Source organism: Mastomys coucha, unplaced genomic scaffold (assembly GCF_008632895.1).
Source record: "Mastomys coucha isolate ucsf_1 unplaced genomic scaffold, UCSF_Mcou_1 pScaffold15, whole genome shotgun sequence".
Lineage (NCBI taxonomy): Eukaryota > Metazoa > Chordata > Mammalia > Rodentia > Muridae > Mastomys > Mastomys coucha.
In genome coordinates this window covers 166,441,827-166,466,090 of record NW_022196897.1, presented here as the reverse complement: position 1 = coordinate 166,466,090, position 24,264 = coordinate 166,441,827, and the positions used below count along the sequence as shown (strand labels likewise).

Sequence of the window (24,264 nt, the reverse complement as noted above, 5' to 3'; positions counted from 1 at the left end):
AGGCAGGCAGGCAGGCAGGCAGGCAGGCAGGCCCCTGCAGCTCTCAGACCCTCTCACACCTTGTGCTAGTGGTCTACATGTTCTCAGCCCTCCTCTCTCTCCCTCCCCCTTCTTCTGGCTTCCGTCCTGCTTTTCCTAGAGTTAGTCTAGATTGTGTGGTATAATAAACCTGCTTTGTTCTTGGGGTTTGAAGGGCTGCTCTCTCTCCAAGGCCCTCCATGTTGCTTGTACTGTGACACTGCCTCTTCTGAGGCTCTTCCCACTTCAAGGCCTGGACATGATAAAGTTTCTTCTGAAGTGTAATTCTGTATCAGCTCTTTTCCACCAGACTTAGGCCTTTAGATTATAACTGTATCCCCTTCGCCCCCCCCCCCCCGCCCCTTTTTTTTCCAAGTCAGCCTCCCTGTGTTACCCTGACCCTAAACTCCTGGGCTCCAGAAATTCTCCTGCTTCAGTCTCCTAGGTGAGACTTTAAATATATAGCGTATGTCTACTTACTCTTAGTCCCTGTCAGGAGTCATTCCTGTACTTCAGCAGTTGGAGGGAGCTGAGAGTGGTGGTGGTGCACACTTTTAATCCCAGCACTCAGGGCAGCCTGGTTTTCAGAGTGAGTTCCAGGACAGCTAGGGCTACACAGAGAAACCCTGTTTCACTCCCAATCCCCCAAAAGAGTTTGAAGAAATACAGGAAGGTAGATGCTTGAATGTAACTAAACCTTAAAAAAAAAAAACCAAAAAACCAAAACCAAAACAAAACAAAAAAACAACTTAGGGTTTAAGTGTTAGTTACATTTTAAACTTTTATCTTTAAACCTTGTAAATTATTGTATCCTTTGAGATTTCACTTAGGAAGCCACAGGGGGTGTGTACCTGTACACACACGCACATATAATACATGTATATATATATATCATATATATATATGGCACACACACATATATGGCATACATGCATATATACATATAACGTGTACATATATGGCACACACAAATATATGACACACATACACATGGCAAACATACACATATACATATAACACACATATATATGGCACACATATACACATATATGGCACACACATGTATGAGACATACATATAACACACATGTGTGTACATGGCACACAATACATATGGTATACATACATATAGACATATAACACAGGTATATATATGACACACAGGCATATATATGGCAAACATATATACATATAACACATATGACACATACACATGTATGGTGTATACATATATAACATGTATAGTATATATAAGACACATACACATATATGGCACCCACATATATATGATATACATATACATATAACACGTGTATATATGAGACACACATTTGGCATATATACACACACAAACATAACACACACATACGACACACATGTATAGCACACACACATATGAACATATACATATAACACACATGTGTATATTTGATACATTTACTATGTATGGCATGCATATATATACATATAACACACACATATATAACACACATACATCACATATATGTTGTAAAGACACATGAGAATGCTTCTTTAGAGTCTGCTGGTGAGGAAGGGATTCAGATAGGGCACAGGGATGGGGCCTACCATAATCAGTGGTCCTATCTTAGATTTGCACTGCAGTTTTCCTAAGACTGTTTTTCTTTCTCCTCATGTATAAGCATGTATTTTTCTTTATCTTTTTAATTTAAGATTTCACACATATATACAGCATGTTTTGATAAAATCCACCCTCCTGCCCATCTCCTCCCAACTCATTTCAGACCCTCCATCTCCCTCCCAATTCTATGCATTTTAAAAAAAACCAAATCCTCTTAGTGTGCTGGTGCAGCAGGTTATGTTCATGGGTTAGGACTCTCGCCAGAGCATGAGCAGCCTATTCAGGCTGCATCCTTGGCGAAACAGCTAGGAGCCCCTTCCTATCTATGCTAGAATTAAAAACAGGACAAGCAAAACACCACAACAACTTTATTATTGCTTCCTGTGTGGGGGTGTTTTGCCTGCATGTATGTCTGTATACCATGTGCGTTCCTGGTATCCTTGAAGGCCAGAAGAGGGTGTTGGATCCCCTGGAACTGGTGTCAGTTATTATGTGGTTGCTAAACCTAGGTCCTCTGGAAGAGGAAGTGCTCTTAATCACGGAGCCATTTCTCCCTTTCCCTATGCTTGATCTTAGCAGGTGTTGAATATGCAGCCATAGCTGCTTTGAGTTTATATGTGCAAGGGCCTTTCATATCTAGAAAACAGTTTTCTAGCCGTCTTCCACAGTCTCTTGGCTCGTAGAGTTTTTCTGCCTCCTCCTTCTGGGATGATCACTGAGCCTCGAGGGGAGAAGATGTGGTAAAGGTGTCCCATTTAGAGCTGAGCATGCTGCAGTCTCTGATTTTCAGCATTCTGATCAAGTGTTTGTGTGTGTGTGTGTGTGTGTGTGTGTGTGTGTGTGTGTGTGTACACGTATGTACGTATGTGTACACAGATGCCCACAGAGTCCAGAAGATGGCATTGGATCCTTGGATCCTTGGAATTCACAATATCCCAGGCATTGTGAACTGGGTGCTGGGAGCCGAGCGAGCGTGGGTCCTCTAAAGAGCAGTGCAAGCACTTAACCACTGAACAGCCCAGCCCTGTAACTTAAATACATGTGCACTGTAGAGCTCAGAGTTTTGAGAGTGTCATTGTGATGAGTGAAGAGATGGCAGTTTCTCCCTGGGCTTGTAAAGCCAGCAGAGTCAGTCCTCCAGTAACAGCCTCTGGTGTCCACTGTGTCTTTGACTTTGCAGTCCCTGTGGTGAAACCCACCGTGTTACCTGGAACCAAAGCCCTTTCTACTGTATCTGCACAAGCAGTTGCTGCACAGAAAAACAAGCTCAAGGAGCCAGGGGGAGGCTCCTTTCGGTAAGGACTGAAGCCCCGTATGCTTTAGGGAGAGCACGGGAGGGGCTTAGGTTGTCTGCTGACTTCCCTACTGGGTCTTCCTTACTGGCTCTTGGCACTGGTAGTGTCAAGACTGTTGTACTTGGGTCTAACCACACACTGTCAGTGTCAGCTCCTGGTGTGGATGCAGAGTATCAGCTTGCTTCATGCCCTCTGCAGGGGTGGAGAATGGGGGTCAGCTGACTTGGTGCCAACAGAGTGCACCAAGATGACTACCATTTATAACACAGATGGCCCTTGTCACCCTGTTCACTGTGACTCTTGATGAATAGACCAGCCTTCCTGGACATTGCTTTGTCTTGAGAATCTTGTGTGTGTGCACCAGAGGCCAAACTATGACCTTCACTGTGACCGAGGAATGGTGGTTGTTTGAATTTCAGGGAGACTTTTCATCTCTAAAGCTATTAAATGGGGCTGGATAGAGTTGGGAGCTATATTGGCTTTGTGGGGTAAGGAGCAACCAGGCAGAACAGGACAGGTCACCTGAGTGGATCAGCAGAGAGGCTAGGTGTGCATATAGGCATGCTTAGGAACTGCAGTGGAGGCTAGGGCTCCTATTTGGTCTGCTGGAAGAGCCTAGGTACACCTGTTCCCTGCACTCATATCTTACCTGCTAGAAGCCATTTTCTAGCATAAGGCCAAGGGCTGCTCTTTAGGGGAGAGTGGTCAGAGCAGGAACAAGCAAAGGCAGCGTGAGCTGTGGCTGCCTCATCACGTCAGTGCAGGGCTCAGGTAGTGATGTGCGCTGGGCTGGACTTCTTCGTATAGCCCAGGCTAAGATAGTCTTCTGGGTGGTCAACACTGGGTCAAATAGGACAGGACCAAACGGCTGAGTAGAAGTGAGCTACTGATTAACCTGTAAGCAGTAGGAAGGTTGAGTGTATTCCAGCTTCAGGATGCCTCCAACATCCTGGTCAACACTGAGGTGTCACTCTGAGTTCATACAGTAGCAGGTAGCAGGGTGGGAAGGGAAGTGAGGTTCAGTGAAGACCTCCATGGGTCAGGCTTCAAGGAGGACTCTTCTGCGATCCTATGAATATGTGCCAAGGGTGTACGTGTAAAACACAGGCTAAGGGGTGTTCAGTGAGAGACACTGGAGGGACTGTTGCTGGATGTAGACCTTCCCAGTGAAGAGGTTGGTCTTGGGACGGTGGCCACATGTGAACAGGTTTTTATGTTGGGCCATTTTCACAAGCAAACATCTGTCTGGGACTGGCTGGTAGTGCTCTGTGGTGGCTCTGAATGAGTTTTGTGCTCGCTCTTCTCCACCTCCTCTGAAAGCTGTGACTGAGGGAAGAAATATTTTTCTTTCCTTGAAGTTTTCAGGTAACATGGAATCTTCAAAGTAACAGATGGTGTTCTGGGTTTTCTTTTCTTGGGACATATTGATATCTGTGGGTACAGAGCTCTCTGTGGACTCAGTTTACCTGTGACCCCACACAGTTCTTCCTCTGAATACTAATTTTTAAACAAGGCAGCAAGACACTGTCAGACAACAGGACAAGGCCAGTGTAGGAGCCGCGTGTGTGTGTGTGTGTGTGTGTGTGTGTGTGTGTGTGTGTGTCTGTCTGTCTGTCTGTCTGTCCATCTCAGTGTCCCTCTGCAGTTCCTTGCCCCTTGCAAGCTGTCACTGAATTGCATTCACTGTAGTAATCTGTGATTTCCTCATGCCACAAGAATGTTCCTCCTCTCGCAGAGATGATGATGACATCAATGATGTTGCGTCAATGGCTGGAGTGAACCTGTCTGAAGAAAGTGCAAGGATATTGGCCACAAACTCTGAGTTGGTGGGGACGTTGACCCGATCCTGTAAAGACGACACCTTCCTCCTCCCCGCGCCTTTGCAGAGGAGGATACTGGAGATAGGTATGTTTGCACCAGATAATGCCACTGGGATGCTGCGTGTCCAGATATCTGTCTGATGTGCTCCAGGACCCTGGCAAGACTCAGCCCAACCCTTCTGCAGTAGCTCCACTGCCTTGTCTTGGGCTTACCCCATAGAGACTCCATGTTGGTTGGCAGGTAGTAGAAGGTGGGCAGTGGCCATCTGCTTCCTGCTTAGATTGTCTTTGTGCAGAGCAGTAACTAGTGGATGAGAGAAGCTAGTGCCGTGATAAAGAAAAGCTGGGTAAGTACCATAAAGTGCTTTTTTTCTGCATGGCCTGCAGGTAAAAAGCACGGCATCACGGAACTGCATCCAGATGTAGTGAGTTACGTGTCTCATGCCACACAGCAAAGGCTGCAGAATCTTGTAGAAAAAATATCTGAAACGGCTCAGCAGAAAAACTTCTCTTATAAGGTAATGAGGCTGTTTTCCTGGAGAGAGTGTTCGTGTTCTCAGCTCCTGACCTGGGCTGTCTGGAAGCCTTGGTGTCCTGGTTGTTCCTGTGCTCACTCTTAGCCACACATACGACCTGTAGGTGCTCTTGCATCTGGGCTGGGGAAGCACTCTGCAGTGACCCTGCTTTGTAAGATGGGACTGTGAGCTTAAGATTATGGAGTCTTGTATTATTCCATCTAAAGTGCCCAGTTCCTGCAGCCTGGCCTATCCTGAGCCATGAGCTACAAATACAGGCTCTCTGCCATGGTGTGTGTGTGTGTGTGTGTGTGTGTGTGTGTGTGTGTGTGTGTGTGAGAGAGAGAGAGAGAGAGAGAGAGAGAGAGAGAGAGAAAGAGAGAGAGACATTTCAGTTAGAATATGTCTTGAGCAGATGCACAGATAACGAAGTCAGTGTCTGAATCTTCAGAGCAGCTCACTGTGGACTGTCAGCTTTAAACACTTCTAAACTTGGAATTGGTGGCGCACACCTTTATTCCTAGTACTTGGGAGGCAGAGGGAGATGGATCTCTTTGAGTTCAAGCCCAGCCGTGTCTATAAATTGAGTTTGAGGACAGCCAGGGCTACACAGAGAAACCCTGTCTCAAAACCAAAACCAAACGCTTCTACACAGAAGGACTTAAATATCTTAAAAATTCCAAAGTATATCAGGTGGAAACCTTTTATGGGACTCCTGGATGAGATTCCCTGTCCTTGTGAGGTCATGGCTGGAGTGGTGAGGCGTGAACAGCTGCTGCCACCATGGAACTGTGTGCACACTGTCCAGCTGTGCGAGGCATGCTTATGTTTGTTGAAGTTCCAAATCCATGGTAGACAGTGTTCTTACTGCCTTTTTTTGTTTTTGTTTTTGTAGGACGATGACAGATACGAGCAAGCGAGTGATGTCCGGGCTCAGCTCAAATTCTTTGAACAGCTGGATCAGATTGAAAAGCAGAGGAAGGATGAGCAGGAGAGGGAGATCTTGATGCGGGCTGCAAAGGCAAGTTAAACCGGTCTCCAGCTCAGGCTCAGCTTGCAGTCCTCCCCTCCTCGCTGCCCTCCAGGCACTGGCTTGTCGTGCTCACCCCACTGGAGGAAGGGTGTTGTGAGTGCAGCTGGATAGGTGGGGTACTTCAGCTGGGGAGGATGCACTCCAGTTGGAGATTTGATATAAGAGATGCACTCTCTCATTTTGTTAGTTAATTAATTAATTTTAAAAATGTTTTGTTTTGTTTTATTTTTGAAATAAGATCTTATTATGTAGCTCTGGCTGTCCTGGAACTCACTGTGTAGACCAGGCTGGCCTTGAACTTACAGAGCTCTTCCTGCCTCTGCCTTCTGAGTATTGGGATTAAAGGTGTATAACACTATGCTTGGTGGTGTGGGCTTCTTTAAGATTCTGACCTCTTCCTTTCCCTGTGGGTTCACATTGCCCTTTAGTCTAGAGCATTCAGAGCTATGTGTAGGAACTTCATTTATTATTAGAGTCATCTAGAGATGTTAATTCCAGTGTCAAGCTTTTTGTGCAGTAGGAGGAGTTACAGTTGAACACCAGCCTTGCTAGCCAGTATGTCTGGAAGCTCTGTCTGGGCTTTCTTTCTACACTGAGTCAGAGGCATATGACAAGCTGGTAGCCATATGCTTAAGACTCTCTTACAACATCTGGATGGCAGCAAAGACATTTTTTTTTTCATGGCACATTACCTAAATTTTTGTCATTGGATATAAACATTTATAGAATTAGCAGGAACTCTGTCACCTGGCTAGATGCTGTTGTAGATTGGACATGGTACTGTGGGTTCAGCGATGCTCACGGAAGGCATGACTCTTTTCTCTCTCCTTCTTTTAAAAATAGTCTCGATCCAGACAAGAAGACCCAGAGCAATTAAGGTTGAAGCAGAAAGCAAAAGAGGTAAGCTTCCCTTTTTGGACTCCACACTGCACTTGCAGCTCATGTTCATGCTCAGTGCCCACAGAAGAGAGAGTTAAGAAACCTGGGGTTTCTGAATGTGGATATCCATTGCTCATTCACACTCTTGGGCAGCCAGTCAGCACAAGCTCTTTGTGTGCTGCCTGCGTTTGGCTGGAGAGGACCTGCCACTTCTGTGAGGTTAGGCTCCCTAAACCCCCTCTTCTAATCTTTTAGCATTTTAAGGTAAACTTCTGTTTTAAAAGTTTTGTAATTATTTTTGGTTGCAGACATGACCTTAGTTTTAAAAGCCTCAACTTTAAAGAAAGTTGTTACTTAGGAAACTTGAGAAAGTTCTTGGTAGCTGTTGCTGTTTGCAGTAAGAACTCTTAAAGCAATGATAGTTATGTTTCCTTCCCAACATGAAGATGCAGCAGCAGGAGCTGGCACAGATGCGACAACGAGATGCCAACCTCACTGCACTGGCAGCAATTGGGCCCAGGAAAAAGAGGAAAGTGGACTGCACTGGGCCAGGATCGGGAACAGAGGTACACAGAACATGAGGCCGAGGTCTGGAGGGTGTGGGAAACTGCCTTCCTTGAGTAGCCAGGGGAGCTCCTGGCCTTTCCATGGAGGCGTGGTCTTGCATTGGTCACTTGATTTTCAAGTTGCCTTTTTGTGCATATAACATGAGCTAAAACACATGCTCACATGATCTGCTCTGCTGAGGTTCAGCCTGACCTGAAAAAGCATGGGGTAGAATTCAGGATTGGCTCTAGTGGGGACAGCATGAGGCAACCTGCAGGGTGTGTGACCCAGAGAAGTAGCTACCTGTTCCCTGGGCCAAAAGTCTGAGTGTCTTATATGCTATCCTAGTGGTTACTTTTGCTTTAAACCATCAGTTGTTACTTGCATTTAGAAGAGTGCTGCAGGCCTGTATATCTACTGCCCAGTTGTCTTCACTGCTGCTGCAGAGGGTGCTGGGTCCCTCTGCTGGGTCCGGATCCACTGGTCCCTTGGCTTGGAGGCTGGTGGGGCTGGCGTCTTTGTGCTGCACTGGGCATGCTTGCTTCTTCTTGCCTGTGCACTCTCGGCACTGGCTTTCTAGGGTGCTGGTGAGTGTTGTCACGTTTCCTGTCCTTGCCTCTGTGTATGGTACATCTGGTCTGACTGCTGACACTTGGGCCTTTCTTTATGACATTTTCTGTGTCTGGGTTCAGTCTCTGGGTGGTCAGCCTGCTGCTTTCATTTGCTGAGCTCTTTAGACTCACATGTGGGTCTGTGCCTTAGAGTACATTTGTAACACATGGGCCATTTTTTTCTTCAGGTGTGTTCCCATTTCTCTTCCTCTTGGTCTCCAGTTACACACAGTAGACACATGCACTAAACTGTGCTATGGTCTCCAGTCACACACGAGCTGGGCTGTGGTGTGGCCCATGTTCATTTCCTCTGCCAGAGTGGAGTCGTGCCAGCACCTGCTGGCTGTTGAACTCCAGTGTAGTTCCCATTTACAACGTAGATTTCAGTTGAGAGTGTCCAGAGCAGTGGATCTCCACTGTGGTCAAGACCCCCGTGGAGGTCGCATATCAGATATCCTGCATATCACATGTTTACATTATGATTCCTAACAGTAGCAAAGGTACAGTTATGAAGTAGCAGTGAAATAATTTATGGCTAGGGGTCACCACAACACAAGGAACTGTATTAAAGACTTGCAGCATTAGGAAGGTTATAGAACCATTCATTGGTCTATAGGCTATAAATTATTGAACTATAGGCTATGCTTTGCAAGCATCCATCTAGTGAGTGGCAGACATACCTTTCTGCCTCTATGATGGCTGGATCTCTCCTATATCGTTGAACATATGTATTGAAGCTTCCAGCCTCAGTTTCCCCTTGCTGTTCTCCCTTAGTCATAGACTACTTTTCCTGTTTCAGTTCTTGTCTAATGCCTGCCACCTGAATGCTGGGTGCCTTGGGTCCGATGTGATGAGGCTCCTGGGTGGCTTTTCTGTGAAGAATATGGGCTGGACTCTTGTTTACTTCAGTCTACTCAAGTGGACCCATTTGCTGTCTTTTCTGTTACTATAGCTCTGTGCAGACATGTATTTTAGTCTATCCTAGACTAGAGCCTAGTCCAGTATAACACAGCACCCCTGTCTATGTGTGGCTTTGGCTATTTTTACATGAGTCTTAATGGAGAATGACCCTTTATCCTGGGGAGACTTGGATAAAATCTCAGTTGAACTCTTGTGTTGCCACCAGGCCTCTTAGTCTATTTTGCCTTTATCCCCATAGAAACTGCTATTTGCTTTGCTTGGTCAGTCCTGTTCTGCTGTGGGGACATGCAGACAGACTAGGTTAGCTAGTAGTCACTCAGAGTAGTGACTTCAGCAGGACAGTGCTGTCCCTGCCTGCCTCCAGCCCTAGTGCCAGCAGTGACTCCCTGTGCAGTGTTCTCTTGGTGTGGAGACTATATCCTAGAGGTACAGGGACATCCCTCTCAGTTCACGAGTAGGTAAAAAGTCTGAGTGTGGGATAGGAAGAAAACCTTGGCCAAAATCTTTATGTAAATGTGTTGTCTGAAAAGCTGCAGCAACTGGGTCTGCTGTTGAAGTGTGCAGGCCTGCAAAGCCCGCCTAGAAGTGAGTAAAACCGTGGGCAGCAAGTACACACCTTGAGGACACCCGGGGAGTTAAAAGACACGAGGGAACTTCTGCTGGGTGTTTTTGTGGCTTGCTGTAAGGTGTAAGTCCTTGTAACTCATCACCTGTTCAGGCATAAACCCAGGTGCTGTAGTATGTACCATGACACCAACCAGCACTGGGTGGGAGGATAGAACCCAGGGCTTGCTGACTGGCATTATAGCTGAGTCGGTGAGTGAGAGACATACATTGTCTCAAATAGGTAGCAGACTTTAGCTGCTTAGTGGTTTCTTTTTTCTCTCACCCTTCTCCACCCCTTTCCCACCCCTAATGTTCAGTCGGAGAGACAGAAGGATAGCGAGGGGGGAAGGGGTAACATTATCATTAGACTATTTCCTGCTGATCAGGGCTCAAGTTCCTTAGGACAAGTTTGATCTTCATCAGTATATCTAATTTTTTCTTGTTCTTTACACATGACTACTTAACAAACTGACCAATGGCAATCAACAGCAACCAATAACCTACTAACAATAACCAATTCGTGGGGGCCCTAACATTATATACCCTCTGAAAAGTTCCCAGAATTCTAAATGTCCCACAACTGCAGAGACCATCTGTAACTAGCACAATCAGCCCTTGCTGGAGCACGAGGCAAATCATAGCTGCTGTGGTCAGTCTGAAGCAGCCCCACACCTGGGAGTAAAACGAGAACATTCCCACAATAGTTCTGTCTTTTTCAAAGAAACCAATATTCTTACAGTACAAATAAGGTAGCCATTAACTTGTGGCCTGGCATGCACATGTGTACAGGCAGTGCACATGCATGTGTGCATACACATTCATGTCTCCTTGGCGTCTTCTGTTTCTTTACTTGTGCTTGTGACTTTGTTTGTTTGAGACAGCAGCTCCTGCAGCCCAGACTGGACATGAACTTGCTTTGTTACTAAGTATGACCTTAAATTCACCTAACCCTCATTATCAAGTTTGGGGATTACCAACTTGTGCCACTGTGACCCACCCTGTATTCATTTTTACTTTTGTTGTTCTTGTTGTTTTGGTTTTTTGAGACAGATTTTCTCTATGTAGCTCTGGCTGTCCTGGGAGTCACTATGCAAACCAGGCTGGCCTTGAACTCAGAAATGCATTCGACTGCCTCTTGAGTGCTGGGATTAAAGGTGTGCACCAGTATTCCCTGTTTCTTTACAGTTTTTTGATTGCATGGCTGGCCTTAAACTCAGTCTTTCTCACCTCCCAAGTGCTAGGGTAACAGGTGCTCACGGCCACTCCTGGCTTCTTTGTGAAGGCTGTTGTGCTGAGGAAGGTTTTTGTCTGTGTTCTTGTGGTTACTTTCATCCTTACACAGTTTGTAAATGTCCCTGGTCTCACTAATGTAATGGTGTCTTCTCTTCACACCTTCTGCCTCCCTTCTCACTTGTGATCCTGTGAGGCTGGCCTCCTGGAGATGTTGCTTTTCAGCTCTAGGCTAATTGAACCCGTGTCTTAAGCGGTTTTGGGGAAAGATGAAGCCAGCCTCCAGCAACTCAGCCGCGCTTCTTGCTGCTGCCATCCAGTGGTGGCTGATCACATTGTCCTGACCTGCAGGTTGGTTAAAGGCAAGGTGCCATGCTTTCTCTTGCCTTGGTAAGTTAATCACTGGGAGCTGTTGTCACTGCTGTGGGCCCCGGGCCTTCTCTGTGCTGCAAGCCTTGGTTTCATAGTTTACAAAGTTCAGAGCTTTTTGCATGACTGCCTTTCTGACCCTCATCACTCTTTTTCCTTCTCTTTTTGATTTTCTTTCTTCTCTTCCTGGATTTGCTTAGCACTCCTTTTTTTGTGTGTCCATACTGGCCTCTTCTGTATCTCCTCTCTGTAAGGGCAGTGCTACTGAGCTCTGAGCATCTAGGGCCTGTTGCTCATAGGCACAGTGCTGCCCTTGGTCACCTCTGCTTGACTAGGAACTTGTCTATGGGTGTGCTCTACCTCCAAATGTGGCACCTAGGTGTTTTGTTTCTCGTGGGGTAATGGCACCCTCTCCTGGCAGTATCAGGAACTCTTATCTAGGTTGTACCACATCTTCTGTGATTGCTCAGAACCTGCTGGTGTCTACTGACTCTATGGACACTTGTTTTGTAGACCCTGAACCCCCTTCATTTCTTCCCCTTCATTCCTCCTTGTGCGGAAGATTCTGTTCTGCCATCTGAGGACCCATTGCAGCCTGTGAGGCTCCTTTCTCACTGCCTGTGTTTGGACCACTTGGGTACATGTCCTAGGTTCCTTCCGTCTCTACCTGTTGTGAGCAACCTTGTTGAGTGTATGGTTATACTGTAGGGGTTGCATCCTCTCTTCTGACACTCCTGGCTTTGCATGGGGGCAGTTTCTCTCAGGGGTTTCACTAGAGTTTTGCACTAGAGAGGTGGCCAGGCTGTCCTGGGGCTGAGCCTTTTAGAATTGATGTCATTTCTTAGAGTTCTGAGTATCTATTAGGGTTCTTCAAATGCTTTGCAGGTGATCATAGCTCATGTGGGGTGGCTTAGGGACAGAAGTGAGGACAGAGGCCATCTGTAAGGAGGGAGCCATTGATAGGTTGGTCCTATCCAGGCTGCTTTCTCAATGCTTCTCAGACCTAATGGCTGCTAGGAGATTCGTGCAGATTTGTGCTCCGAAGAGGTTTTTCCAGGAACGCTCACTCTATTCTGAGGTGCAGAGCTCTAGCCTGTTCCTGAAGTGGGATTCCTTGGTAGAGAAAAGAGTCAGATTGTAACATTGTAACCCCGTGACCTTGGGGAAGAGCTAAAGCCAAGCGCTTCCCTTAGGACATAGAACTAACCACATAGGCCCTGTCTGTGTATAGCAGTCTGGGTTTAATAGACGAAGCTATTAGACAAGAAATAGACTCACCTTTTTATTTTGTCTTTTCAATAGCCTTGGATGGGCCAGGTGGGTAGTAGCCACAGCAGTACAGCCCAGGAGGTCCAGGGAGAATTTTCCTGGTGTCGCCATCATGTGTGTCTGTGTGTGTGTGTGCATGCGTGTCTGTCTGTCTGTCTCTGTGTCCATGTCTGTGTCCATGCCTACCTTTGAAATACCTCAAGGAGTCCTCTGAACTGTAGTTACCTTGTTAAGGTTTCAGTTTTTATGTGGGTGCTGGCAAATGCCTTGTTCCTGTGGATCCCTGTATCGGGCGGGCTCTGAGCAGAAGCTTCAATCCCAGTAGCCAGGAACACAGTGCATCCATGACCCTTCCTAGACCATCAGCTAGGGACTCCAGGGGCCTCTGAGACTCCACAGGTTGGATGACCTGTGTGTACTCCCATAGCCCTTGAGGGTTTAGGATATACTTGGGTGCCATAGTTTTCACTCAGATCAGCTGGTCATAGTTCTGAGACTGAGGGTTCACTCAGATCAGCTGGTCGTAGTTCTGAGCCTGAGGGCTAGGCTCTTCTTGCTGTGGCCAACCCTGAATGAGTGTAGCGTTCATTGTGCTGTGTCTCAGCCTGTACTTTTGGTTTTACAACCAACTCACATCCCGTTGCTCATGAGGCTTGTAGCACACAATGGAGAATGTGTGTCATGTTCTCACCTGACTGCTGACCCCTCAGGCTGAGCAGTGACAGCCATCCCACTATCCCACTGGGTTGAAGTTCCAGTTTGGTGTGCCTACATGAAGCTGTCTGGGCCTCATTAGTGTTAGTGCTTGTTTGTCAGAAAGTGTGGGTGCCAGGTTGATCCTGTGTCTCAATTTCTAACTTTTAGCACTTCTTAAATATTGTGCCTGAGATGAGTGTGCCCTGCCCATCCCAGCCCTGCTGTTGGCTGCTGAACTTAGAACTAGAGGCATGAAATACAGCCTGGACACTGACCACACACACATCCTGCTGCCCAGGCAGGGTCTCAGTGGTCCTGGGCATCACATCGTCTTCGCCTGAGTTTCTCCCTTGGGCCAATAGTCACAGTGATTCGGATCAGGTGTAGCAAGTGTGAGAAGAGTGAAGCTCACTACTGAAAATGGAGAGGTAGTTTGGACCTCAGCCTGCTCCAGGCTCAGTGCCCTGGACTCTGCCGGCCTCAGCAGGCCCTCCTCTACAGGCTTTCTTCCCAGAAACTGGCTTGTTGCTCCTTTCCAGATCACCAAGACCCTCCTCAAGGAAGCTTATGTGTGTGCTGGACCAAGCATAGCCTGAGGTGGCTTTTGGGAGACCGACAGCTTCTCTCATTTCTACTAACTGCACATATTCACTGTGGCGCTTTAAGAGGCACCACTAATCTCAGGATGAAACATTACTTAGAACTGTTGCTGCCAACAACATCCAAGGAGATTGTCTACCCAAAAGGACATGGCTGCCAAGGTGATGGTGGAGGTCAGGGCCACAGATGGACAGTGGTGGCTCCCAGCATCTGAGGAAAAGTACCCTATCTTCAGTTGGACTGTCATATGCATGAAGAAACTGTGGCCAGGTCATGTAGGCACTCTTGTACCTGGCTTGTCTGCTGGTTTCCTATGACTGCCATCTACTGGCACCTAGACCCCTGTGCCTCATGGGTAGAAGATGGTACTTCCACTTTCCTAAGCTTCGACTATGGAGGTACAGTCAGGACGTCACTGCAGCTTGTATACTTGAATACACATGAGCAGTTTAACCTGCAGGACACATACCCGGTTCTCTACTTTGAGAAGAGGAGAGCCGTCCATGGAGATCTTGTGGTTTGAGCCCGGCAGGGGTCAGATGGAGGCAGTGATGAGATCAGCTGCTGGGTGCCACTGCTTAGTGGCCAAAAGCCAGCCCTAGTGCATCCTATTTCTGAGCAGGAAGGAAGTGGGCTCAGCTCGCTGGAGAGCTGTGGTGGCCTAGGGGATGGGTCTGCAGCAAGGCCCAGCCAGGGGAGCAGGGAGCCCCCTTCCTTTGGCCATGGATCACCGTCCTGACCGATGAGCAGTCGGCCTCTCCAGCTGACCAACAGCCCGCCCCGCCCATGAATTCAGGCCTAGTGCCTCTGTCAGCCAAGGAGGGATGCCACAGTCCCAGGTGTGGCATCAAGTGTGGTCTTCAGTTCCCTCACCTGAGCCTCTTGGGCAGTGTTGTACTGTGTGATATGGAGAGTGGGGCCTGTGTGCTTCAGAGTCTCTAGATGGGAGCCTTGGCTTTGTCTTCTCCCACTCAGGGCCAAGCCTTTGGGGACATTGGAGGGGGTGGGTATCCTGAGTGTGTTGTAGAGTGGGGAGTGGGAACCTCTGCCCTGCTTAGGGACTTAAATAATAGAACTGTGGAAGAGGCTTAGTCATGCCTATTTCCTTCAAAACCAGGATCTTTGGGATACTTGAATCTCCCCCTCCCTCCTAACTGTTCTATGGTCACTAATGCACATGTCTTTTCCCTAACTGTTCTATGGTCACTAATGCACATGTCTTTTCGTTTCTCCTCACCAGGGCTCAGGCCCGGGCGCAGCAGTCCCAGGCGGCTCCGGCGTGGGAACCCCCAGACAGTTCACACGGCAAAGAATCACGCGGGTCAACCTCAGGGACCTCATATTTTGTTTAGAAAATGAGCGTGAGACAAGCCATTCACTGTTGCTCTACAAAGCATTCCTTAAGTAACAGGATGAGCCGGCGGCGTTTCTGATGGGATGCTTGCGGACGTTTTTATATATTTGCAGATTACGCCTTTTTGTAACAAGCAAATGGGATGTTGTTTAAAAACAGCCACCTCTTTACAATGGAGCAGTTTTATACTCCTGTTTATAAATCAGCTCTTCAGTGCGGCAGAAACCGTGTCTGCAGCAGAGAGAACACAAAGGCCTGTGGATGCTCTCACAGGACAGCTGACCCGAGCTCATCCTCGGCTGAGTGGCCTTCTTGCCAAACAAGCCATATTTAAAGACTGATGGAAGCGCTTAGCAAATAATTAGCAGTTGCTCATCCTGTATGCATTTTGGTTCCGCTCACCCTGACTCACCCGCTAGGTGTATGTCTACAGCTGATGACCTCATCTCTTATTTTATGTTGTAGCAGTCAGTTGGCGAAGCAAACTGATTTTTTAGACTATTTATCACCCAAACCCTGCCCTGTCCTGTCCCTTACCTCCCTTCTACATGAAGCTCCCCAGGAACACAAGCTCCAAGCAGGGTCCCGTTTCTGCAGTGGAGGCTGGGGTGCAGGCCGGGGTGCAGCACCTGTACAAATATGTTTTATTTGCTGCAGTTTGGAAGCTGTAAAGTGGAAGGAAATGAGAGCCTAGGAAATGAGAACCTTTTCAGCGTAAATATATTTTACTTGCACTGTGTTTTTAGCTCAGAGTGAAGACTTAGATGAAATAAAATCAGAGTTGAGAAGAATCAACAACAGACTGTTTCTCAGTGTGGATCAAGTGTTGGAAATGGCTGGTGTATTTTGTCAGTAATTGTACATAATTTTTGGCACATAACATAAAATGGCTATGTAAACTATAATTATTTTGCTAAGAGACTGTATGCAAGCTGTGGCCAACCTTACAGGCGTCCAGAGCAAAGCCCCTTCTTTGTACCTATTTTTTTATTACAAATATACTAATTGGTTCTTTATATTTTCAGAGGTTATTGTATTAAATTGTCTATTGATAGTACTTTTATGACTGTAAATACTTGGCTTTCTCCGTGTGGATTCTCATGTTAGACTTCAATTCGCACGTGTGAACTGAACGCTGATCAGTATTTTTTATGACACCCGAGAACTGTTACACCTTTCATTTTATCTTTTAGGGAATCCCCGTCTTTCCATTTTTTCATGTAAATTTTGCACAGTTACTTGTTAATATGTAAATATTTTACTTTCAGAAATGAAGTTTTTAATTGCTATTGTTTTATATAGGATTGAAAGAAAATTAACTCCTTTATTAAAAACAAATTTATCTGTATTTGTCATGCCTGTTTTTCCCATTTCTGAGTCTCTCTCTGGTCCTTCTGAATCTAGTACTTAACCAAGCACAGGCCCCCTTCTGGGCTGGAGTTGGGCCCAGACCTCTGTTCTGTTCACCCGGAGGACACCAGCGCTGTGCCTTTCCCATTCCAGGCCTTATCCTGTACATTGTCTGAGGGCAGGCCTAGAGGTGTGTGATAGACAGATACCCCTGTAAGCCTAGCTGCAGGTGGTAGGTAGGCTTACTGAAGACTCCCCCTCATTGCCATCCCTGATGTCCTGATCACCAGCTGTAGAGATGGAGGACACAGACCAGGGACCGTGGACAAATGTCTTGGCAGGATGGCTGGAGGCCTGAGGTCCAGGCAGTAAGGGTCTGCTTCCAGGCTTTCTGTGGTGGCTGTGGGCATGCAGAACAGCACCCACTCTGCCTTCCTTCTGAGCTCCTGGCTGTGTGTCTGTTCATGCTGAGGCTTCTCTTTCTGTCAGCACACTAGTCAAGGGTACCCAAGCGACATCATGTTTACCTGATTGCCTTAGCAAAGACCCCGATCTCCAAACACAGGCTTGTCTGGGGTTGGGATACCATCATTATGTTTGGGAGGGGACACAGTTCAACACACAGAGCATATGTTGTTGAGCAGTGTGAAAAATGAGACCTGGAGTTTGAGGGTGGAGGTTGGATATTGTGGAGGGCAGTGGGTTTGTGGGATAAAGTTCCTGTGGTCTCACTACTTGGTCTCTTGGCTTCCTGGCCTGCAATTGGCTATGTACATGAAGGGCACTGACTTTCCATGAGTGTAGTCAACTTTTTTCACTTTCTTGCTCTCCCTGCTGTGTCTAGTCCTTCAGGACAGCCACAGTGAAGATTCATATCTGGACCCAGGTGAGATGATTCTGCAGGGCTGGTTTCCCTCCCAGGCTCTTCCACAGTTGGGTTCATGAGCCTACTGGATACTTGGCCCAGCAGCATGGCAGGAGTCATTCCAGGCCCTGTTTAGCTATTTGTGTGTCACAGGAGAGGGCATTGTGATAAGTGTTTCTTGTTAAGACTTGTTAAGACATAAGACTTCTACTCTCAGCACTCTGTCTCAGAGCACTGGCAGCTCTCATAAGGCATGAGACGAGAAAGAAAACAGATCAATTTGTAGAGGAAGAATATGAAGTAAGAACTGAACATGACATGGCTGAGGGCTGGGAAAATGCAGGCACCTTGTAGATGCTTGACTGAGACAGTGTGTGAGCTCCACGCCACACTCGAGGCCTGTCAGCCTAGTTGTAATCCTGCACACCAGGGTCAAATGAACAAATGGTTAGAAAACTTGGAACATGCTGTTAAACAGTAGCACTCAAACAAGAACGTGTAGAGTGCATGTAATGAAGGCTGTGTAAGGTAATAGTGTCCAGCTGGGCGGTGGTGGTGCATGCCTTTAATCCCAGCACTTGGGAGGCCTAGGCAGGTGGATTTCTGAGTTCGAGGCCAGGCTGGTCTACAGCGTGAGTTCCAGGACAACCAGAGCTATACCAAGAAACCATGTCTCGAAAAACCAAAAACAACAAACAAAAAAACAAAACAAAAAAAGTTTCCTGTTGCTGTACTAAAACTGACAGAAGTAACTTGAAGGAGACAGGGTTTACCCTGGTTCACAGCAGAGATGCAGTCCTTCATGGCAGGCAAGTCAAGATGGCTGGAGCTTGAAGCAGCTGGCCACCTGTCATAGTCGGGAAGCAGAGAGTGAATGCACACTACTGCACCACTGTTTAACTCCCTCTTTCCTCTTAGTCCAGGATCCCAGGCATGATGCCAGCCACTTTAGGGTCTCGGTGAAATCATGCCCAGAGGCCTATGTCTCAGGTGGCTCTAATTCTGTCGTGTTGATGACATCACAAGAACTTCAGGCCAGATTTGAGAATATCTGCCTAACCCCCCCTAGGCCAGCTGCTCTCAGTCTGTGGGTGGAAACCCCTACAGGGGTTACATATCAGATAATCATGATATATCAGACATTCACAGTATAATTTATAGTGACAATTTTGGTTTCTTTAAAAAACACAGAACTAGAAGAATGTGATTCTGTTTTAACCCTAGGTGTGGGGAGGTGGGGCCTCTTCCCACTGTGCTCAGCAGCTGTCTGATTTGTTTCATGCCCTCGCAGAAGTGTGGTTTTGCCAGCTGCAGATAGTTTCTGTGATTGTGACATTTGGCATTCTGGGAACTTTTCAGAAGGTATGTAAATGCTGGGGCCCCATAGGTGCGGTGGGTGGTTGCTGGTTGTTTAGGAAGGTTGGTTGCAGTTTGTTACTGTGGGGGTCCAGGAATGATGTCACAAACCACACAAATACTGACCTCAGTCAGACAGAGATAGTTTATTGAGCATATGTTCCAGGACTGGGGGCCGGATTCAGGAAATCAACCATGACTCTGAGTTAAGATCCTACAGGGTTTTTAAGCCCCCAAATCCACAAACATCTGTGCTGAGTTATTTCCCCAATCAGGATTTAGGGATAGAGGACTTCCTTAGGAACATGTCTTTGTTGTACACTTATCCTGTTCCAGTTGGTTGGGATATTCAACTGTGGCAGGAAACTTGCCTGTCTAATTCATGTCTCTTTTTTTTGTTTGTTTTGTTTTGTTTTTTTGAGACAGGGTTTCTCAGTGTAGCCCTGGCTGTCCTGGAACTCATTCTGTAGACCAGGCTGGCCTCGAACTCAGAAATCCACCTGCCTCTGTCTCTGCCTCCCAAGTGCTGGGATTAAACGCGTGCGCCACCACCGCCAGGCTCTAATTCATGTCTTAACTTGTCTACCAGGATGGGACTTGTCTAACATTCATGTCTTAACTTGCCAAACAGGATGCCAGTTACCCATACACATGTTCCTTTGTAGTTGTCCGTTCCCAAGGGAGGTCTTGGGAACTTAAACTTTACTCGACTACTATTCAAAATGGAAGCCTTATTTTAAATAGTTTCTTATATCTCTTTTGTTGGGGTCCATCCTGGGGGCAGCTTATATCATAAAAACTTAAACACATGTACAGGAAGTACTGCTGGGTGGTTGGTTCAGTTTCAAGCTTATTGTGAGTAACTACAAAACAGTTCTACTGACTTCTATTGTGATTGGTTTCCGAGGGCACAGAACATAATAAAATATGTAATCAATCTTCACATTAGTTTCCTAGGAACAGCAGAAACACATGAGAAAATTTCCTTATGATGGCAGGACAGTTACCTAGGCCCTGACATTTCATCTAGGCCTTAATAGTTTACCTAGGTCCTTACAGTTAGTAGCCATGGTCAAAGAAGAAACAGAAGGAAAGAGATTAGATTCTGGGATTTTCCTAATTCCTGTCTCCCTCTTGTCCTTATTTCTCTCCTATCTAGTGTTAAGGGATAAAGGGTGGGAAAAAGAAGAACTCACAAAGTAGCAAAGATCAGCTACAACAATTCACAACAACAAAGTTACAGTTATGAAGTAGCAACAAAATAATTTTATTGTGTGTGTGGGTGAACACAACATAACCTGTATTAAAGAGTTTCAGCCTTAGGAAGGTTGAGCCACTGCCCTAGATGGAACAGTGCCTTGAAATCTTACAGAACCGCAGTCTGGACTAGAAATTCATATGGAGACAAGGGCTTAGAGTAGCTGAGAAGACCCGTGATGGTTGTATTTAGAGGAGTGGGGACCCTCCGATTGTGGTCACCAGTCCTTTCCCTGTAGCAGGTTGTGTGGGTCACGGGGCTCTGGGTAATTATGGCCACCATGTGCAGGGCCGTCAGCATCCAGCTCATCTTGGGTCTTTGGTTTCTGTGTCTGTTTGCTGCTCTTTCTTTCTTTCTTTCTTTTTTTTTTTTGGAGACAGGGTTTCTCTGTGTAGCCCTGGCTGTCCTGGAACTCACTCTGTAGACCAGGCTGGCCTCGAACTCAGAAATCCACCTGCCTCTGCCTCCCAAGTGCTGGGATTAAAGGCGTGCGCCACCACTGCGCGGCCTTTGCTGCTCTTTCTTAGTCTTAGCCTATTTGTGGTGTCTACTGACCCCAAATAAACAATTCAAATAGTGGAGACAGAGAGACAGTGGATACATTGAATTTCTCTGTGAAATGTAATTATTTCTGAAAAGTGACATGTTACTTGGTGTCTCGAGATTGTTGTATCATTGAAAAAGGCTAAAAATAAAGTGGAACATAATTCCTTTTTAGAATGTGTTTTAAAAAGATATTCTCATGAAAATAAGGCAAACCAAAGACTTGGAAAAGTGTATGCCTGACAAAGGAGTAAGATCCCGCAGCTTGAGGCAGAGAGGGTGGCTGAGTGAGTAAAGGTGTCTCTGCACCAAGCCTGCTGACCTGAGTTCAAACTCTGGGACCCATATGGTAGAAGGGGAGGTTGGCTCACAAGTTGTCCTCAAGTGCATGTATTCACCGCCCCCCCCAATAGACACGCAGACACACAAGTACACACAACACAGATAGATACACAGGCACACACAGAGACACAAATATACAGATACACAGGCACAGATGTGCAGACAGACAGATAGACACAGACACACAGACATAGGCATGTAGACACAGATACGCAGACATACACATACACACAGATACACACAAACAGATGCAGAGACACATGGGCATGCTGACACAGATACATACAGACACAGGCACACAGATATAGAGACATGCAGACACAGGTACACAGACACATACATATAGACACAGAGATCTATAGACACACACAGAGACACACACAGGCATGCAGACACATAGGCATACAGGCACACATACACACACAAGCATGCAAACACAGATACACTCAGACAAGCAGACACACAGGCACACAAACATATACAGATATGGGCGCACGCAAACAGGCATGCAGATACATACACGCAGACAGAAAAGGCACGCAGACACAACCATACAGACACGTATAGACATACACATGCACCAGTGCACACACACACAAACACACACAAGCCCCTGAGTGTGGTAGATTATTTTTTACTCTTCTCATTGTTTTGGCTGAAATATATGACAAACCGATTTAAGTAGAGGAGAGTTGTCTTAGGTTTTTCAAACCCTACTTTTAATCAGGGTTCTTGAACGCTTTAACCTCACTTCTAGCCCACCGCCCACCTGTGGTAGTGAAAAAGTAAGGTTATTAGGATATGGGAAGTGGACCTGTTTTGAAATTTTTCTTTGGAGCAAATCCAATCTGCATTGTCAGGAAATCAGCAGTTCAGTTCACAGGACAGCAGCATCAGCTTGATCCACTCGCAAATACTTCAGGAATATACCAGCAGTCTAGTTCACTCATGTTAGGATAGCAGCAGTGGCCGTACAGTCTAGCAGAAACAGCCAGGCCTATGCTGAGTCGGCACAAGTCTGGAGGAGCCACCAGGACCAACAGGGACACCAGGAGACGTTCTCTGCCGTGCCTCTCAATGAAGAGAAGATCAGCGACAGCTAAGGCGAAGACTTGATGTGTTGCAAAGCTAGCTATGCAAGCCCCCATCACTGTCTGCTGGGTCCTGTTTCTACTCCCTCCAAATACCACACGTCTTCCCGGGTGACATCTGTCTCAACAAAACTCCACGTGAGTCTGCATCAGCTGGCATCACTCTGCCAGTCGGCCTGAGTCGAAGGAAGCGGCAAGAAGCCACCAGCACACCACCAGGTGTTTTGATGTGTTTCTTTATGGAGTCACAACAAATAATGATCAATAAACAATGGTAAGGTGTACCAGTACCATTCAGCATGGTCCACCCTTTGGTGGGTCCTTCTTCATGTGCCTTTTCATGTGCCTGCTTTAGCAAAACATTTTCACCTGTGTGCCGCAGCAGAACATCATTTGACATAACTGAATTTCTAAAGAAACCAGAAGTTTCCACGTCAGAGAGTTTGTTCTGCCTTAAAGTTTGTGGGTGTCCTCCATCATGGCATCATGGGCACATCATGGAGGGCAGGAGCTCGAGGCAGCTGGATCCACTCAGGAGACAGGGAAACACATCCTAGGCTCTCTTTCTCCTTTTCATTCACTACAGGAACCCAGCTCATGGGATGGTGCTACCCACATTTAGAGCAGATCTTGCTACCTTAACCTGATCTAGAGACCCTGTCAACAGACAAGCCCAAAGGTTGGTCTTCTAGGTTTCCCTAGATCATCCTGTAAAGCTGACACTATATAACCATTACTCAGCTCCTCCCCATTGGTGGGATGGATCCCAGAGCTCCGAAGTCATTGGGACCTTTTATACTTGATAAAGCTCAGAGGTTCCTAAAGGGCTGAACTGAAGTGTCTCAGAGCAACACCCAAGAACATCGACAGGGACATAAAAATATCCATTACCTAAGAAAGGTTGAAGTCACAACATCTGGTTACCAGCCCAAATTCCCTGGTGCTCAAAGAAGTGGAAACATCCACAGTGAGGAGGAAAAAAGCCCAGCCAATTAAAACGAACTTAGAAATGTGATGGGTGTTGTGGTACACAAAGAAATCGAGCTGTTGAGAAATCTCACAAAAGGAGAAGCAGAGAGCAGGCTGAGGCAGGCAAGGGCTTCCACAAATCCTCCCCAGCTAAGTGCCGAGTCTGGAAGGTGCTGCCTCTCAGGTGAGACAGGTGGAGTAGACAGAACCACAGAGTCGATTGGCACCCAGCACACTCATGGACTAAAGCAGGCTGTGTGGGGGTAGCTCCAGAAAGGTGTCAGGGAGCAAAGAAGTTTGGATAACAGTAGAGGCTCCTTTTAAAAATCATGTGTGTTGTGTCTGTCTGTCTGTCTGTCTGTCTGTCTGTCTGTCTGTCTGTCTGGGGAGGTGGGCACAGCTGCCAGAGGAAGTAGGGGTGTCTGATTCTCCTGAGGAACTGGGAACTAGACTCTCGGCTGCAGAGCCATCTCTCCAGCTCCAAGAGGTTTTGTTTTGTTTTTCAAATTTGATGAACCCCAAGCTCAGTAAAATTCAAATGTGTGAAATACGAAGGGAAAGTCAATATAGCAAGGCATGTAAGACATTTTTGTTGGGAGAAGTGCAAACAAAGACAAGATAACATTGAAAGAGAACAATTCAGGGTTTTACCCAATGAAATGTCTCTTTTTTTAAAAGGGGGGGGGTGAAAGGCTTTCAGAAATGCAAAAATGGAAAGACTTCTCAGAGGGCCACCACACAAAAATTTGATGTCACCTCAGATATTGAGTCACATCGTGTACCCCAGAGTGGGGCATGGAGGGCTGGAGAGATGCATTTGAAGGGCATTGAATATCAGACTATAAAGAGGAACACCAAAGACAAGATCAGAGCAGAAGAGCCATCAGAGAAGATGTGCCGATGGCAGCAAGCTTACATAGAAAGATGCTTGGTCACTGATCGCTAAGGAAATGCCCACTGGGGCCTCTGAGCAAGGTGGCTTTGCTTACTGAAGAATGATGCTGGATGGATGATTAAATGGGAGGAACGCAGCTCTGCGTGAGTTCCAGAACTGTGGGACAGCATGGAAAGAGGATTCCTGGGATTATTAGGCAGAGAGAGTCCTGGACCAGCAGATGCTGCAGGTGGA

General features: G+C 46.7%; 1 protein-coding gene across 1 annotated transcript in view; it reads left to right on the top strand.

The window, feature by feature from the left end:
- The window catches only part of Taf4 (TATA-box binding protein associated factor 4), a 60,744-nt gene extending 44,035 nt beyond the window's left edge, over window positions 1–16,709 (top strand). The window contains exons 9-15 of the mRNA XM_031372956.1: window positions 2,798–2,912; window positions 4,648–4,817; window positions 5,120–5,250; window positions 6,143–6,268; window positions 7,124–7,180; window positions 7,606–7,725; window positions 15,248–16,709. Coding sequence (XP_031228816.1) covers window positions 2,798–2,912; window positions 4,648–4,817; window positions 5,120–5,250; window positions 6,143–6,268; window positions 7,124–7,180; window positions 7,606–7,725; window positions 15,248–15,415 — 887 coding nt within the window. The 3' untranslated portion in view covers window positions 15,416–16,709. The remainder of the gene's footprint in view (window positions 1–2,797; window positions 2,913–4,647; window positions 4,818–5,119; window positions 5,251–6,142; window positions 6,269–7,123; window positions 7,181–7,605; window positions 7,726–15,247) is intronic.
- Window positions 16,710–24,264: the final 7,555 nt, after the last annotated feature.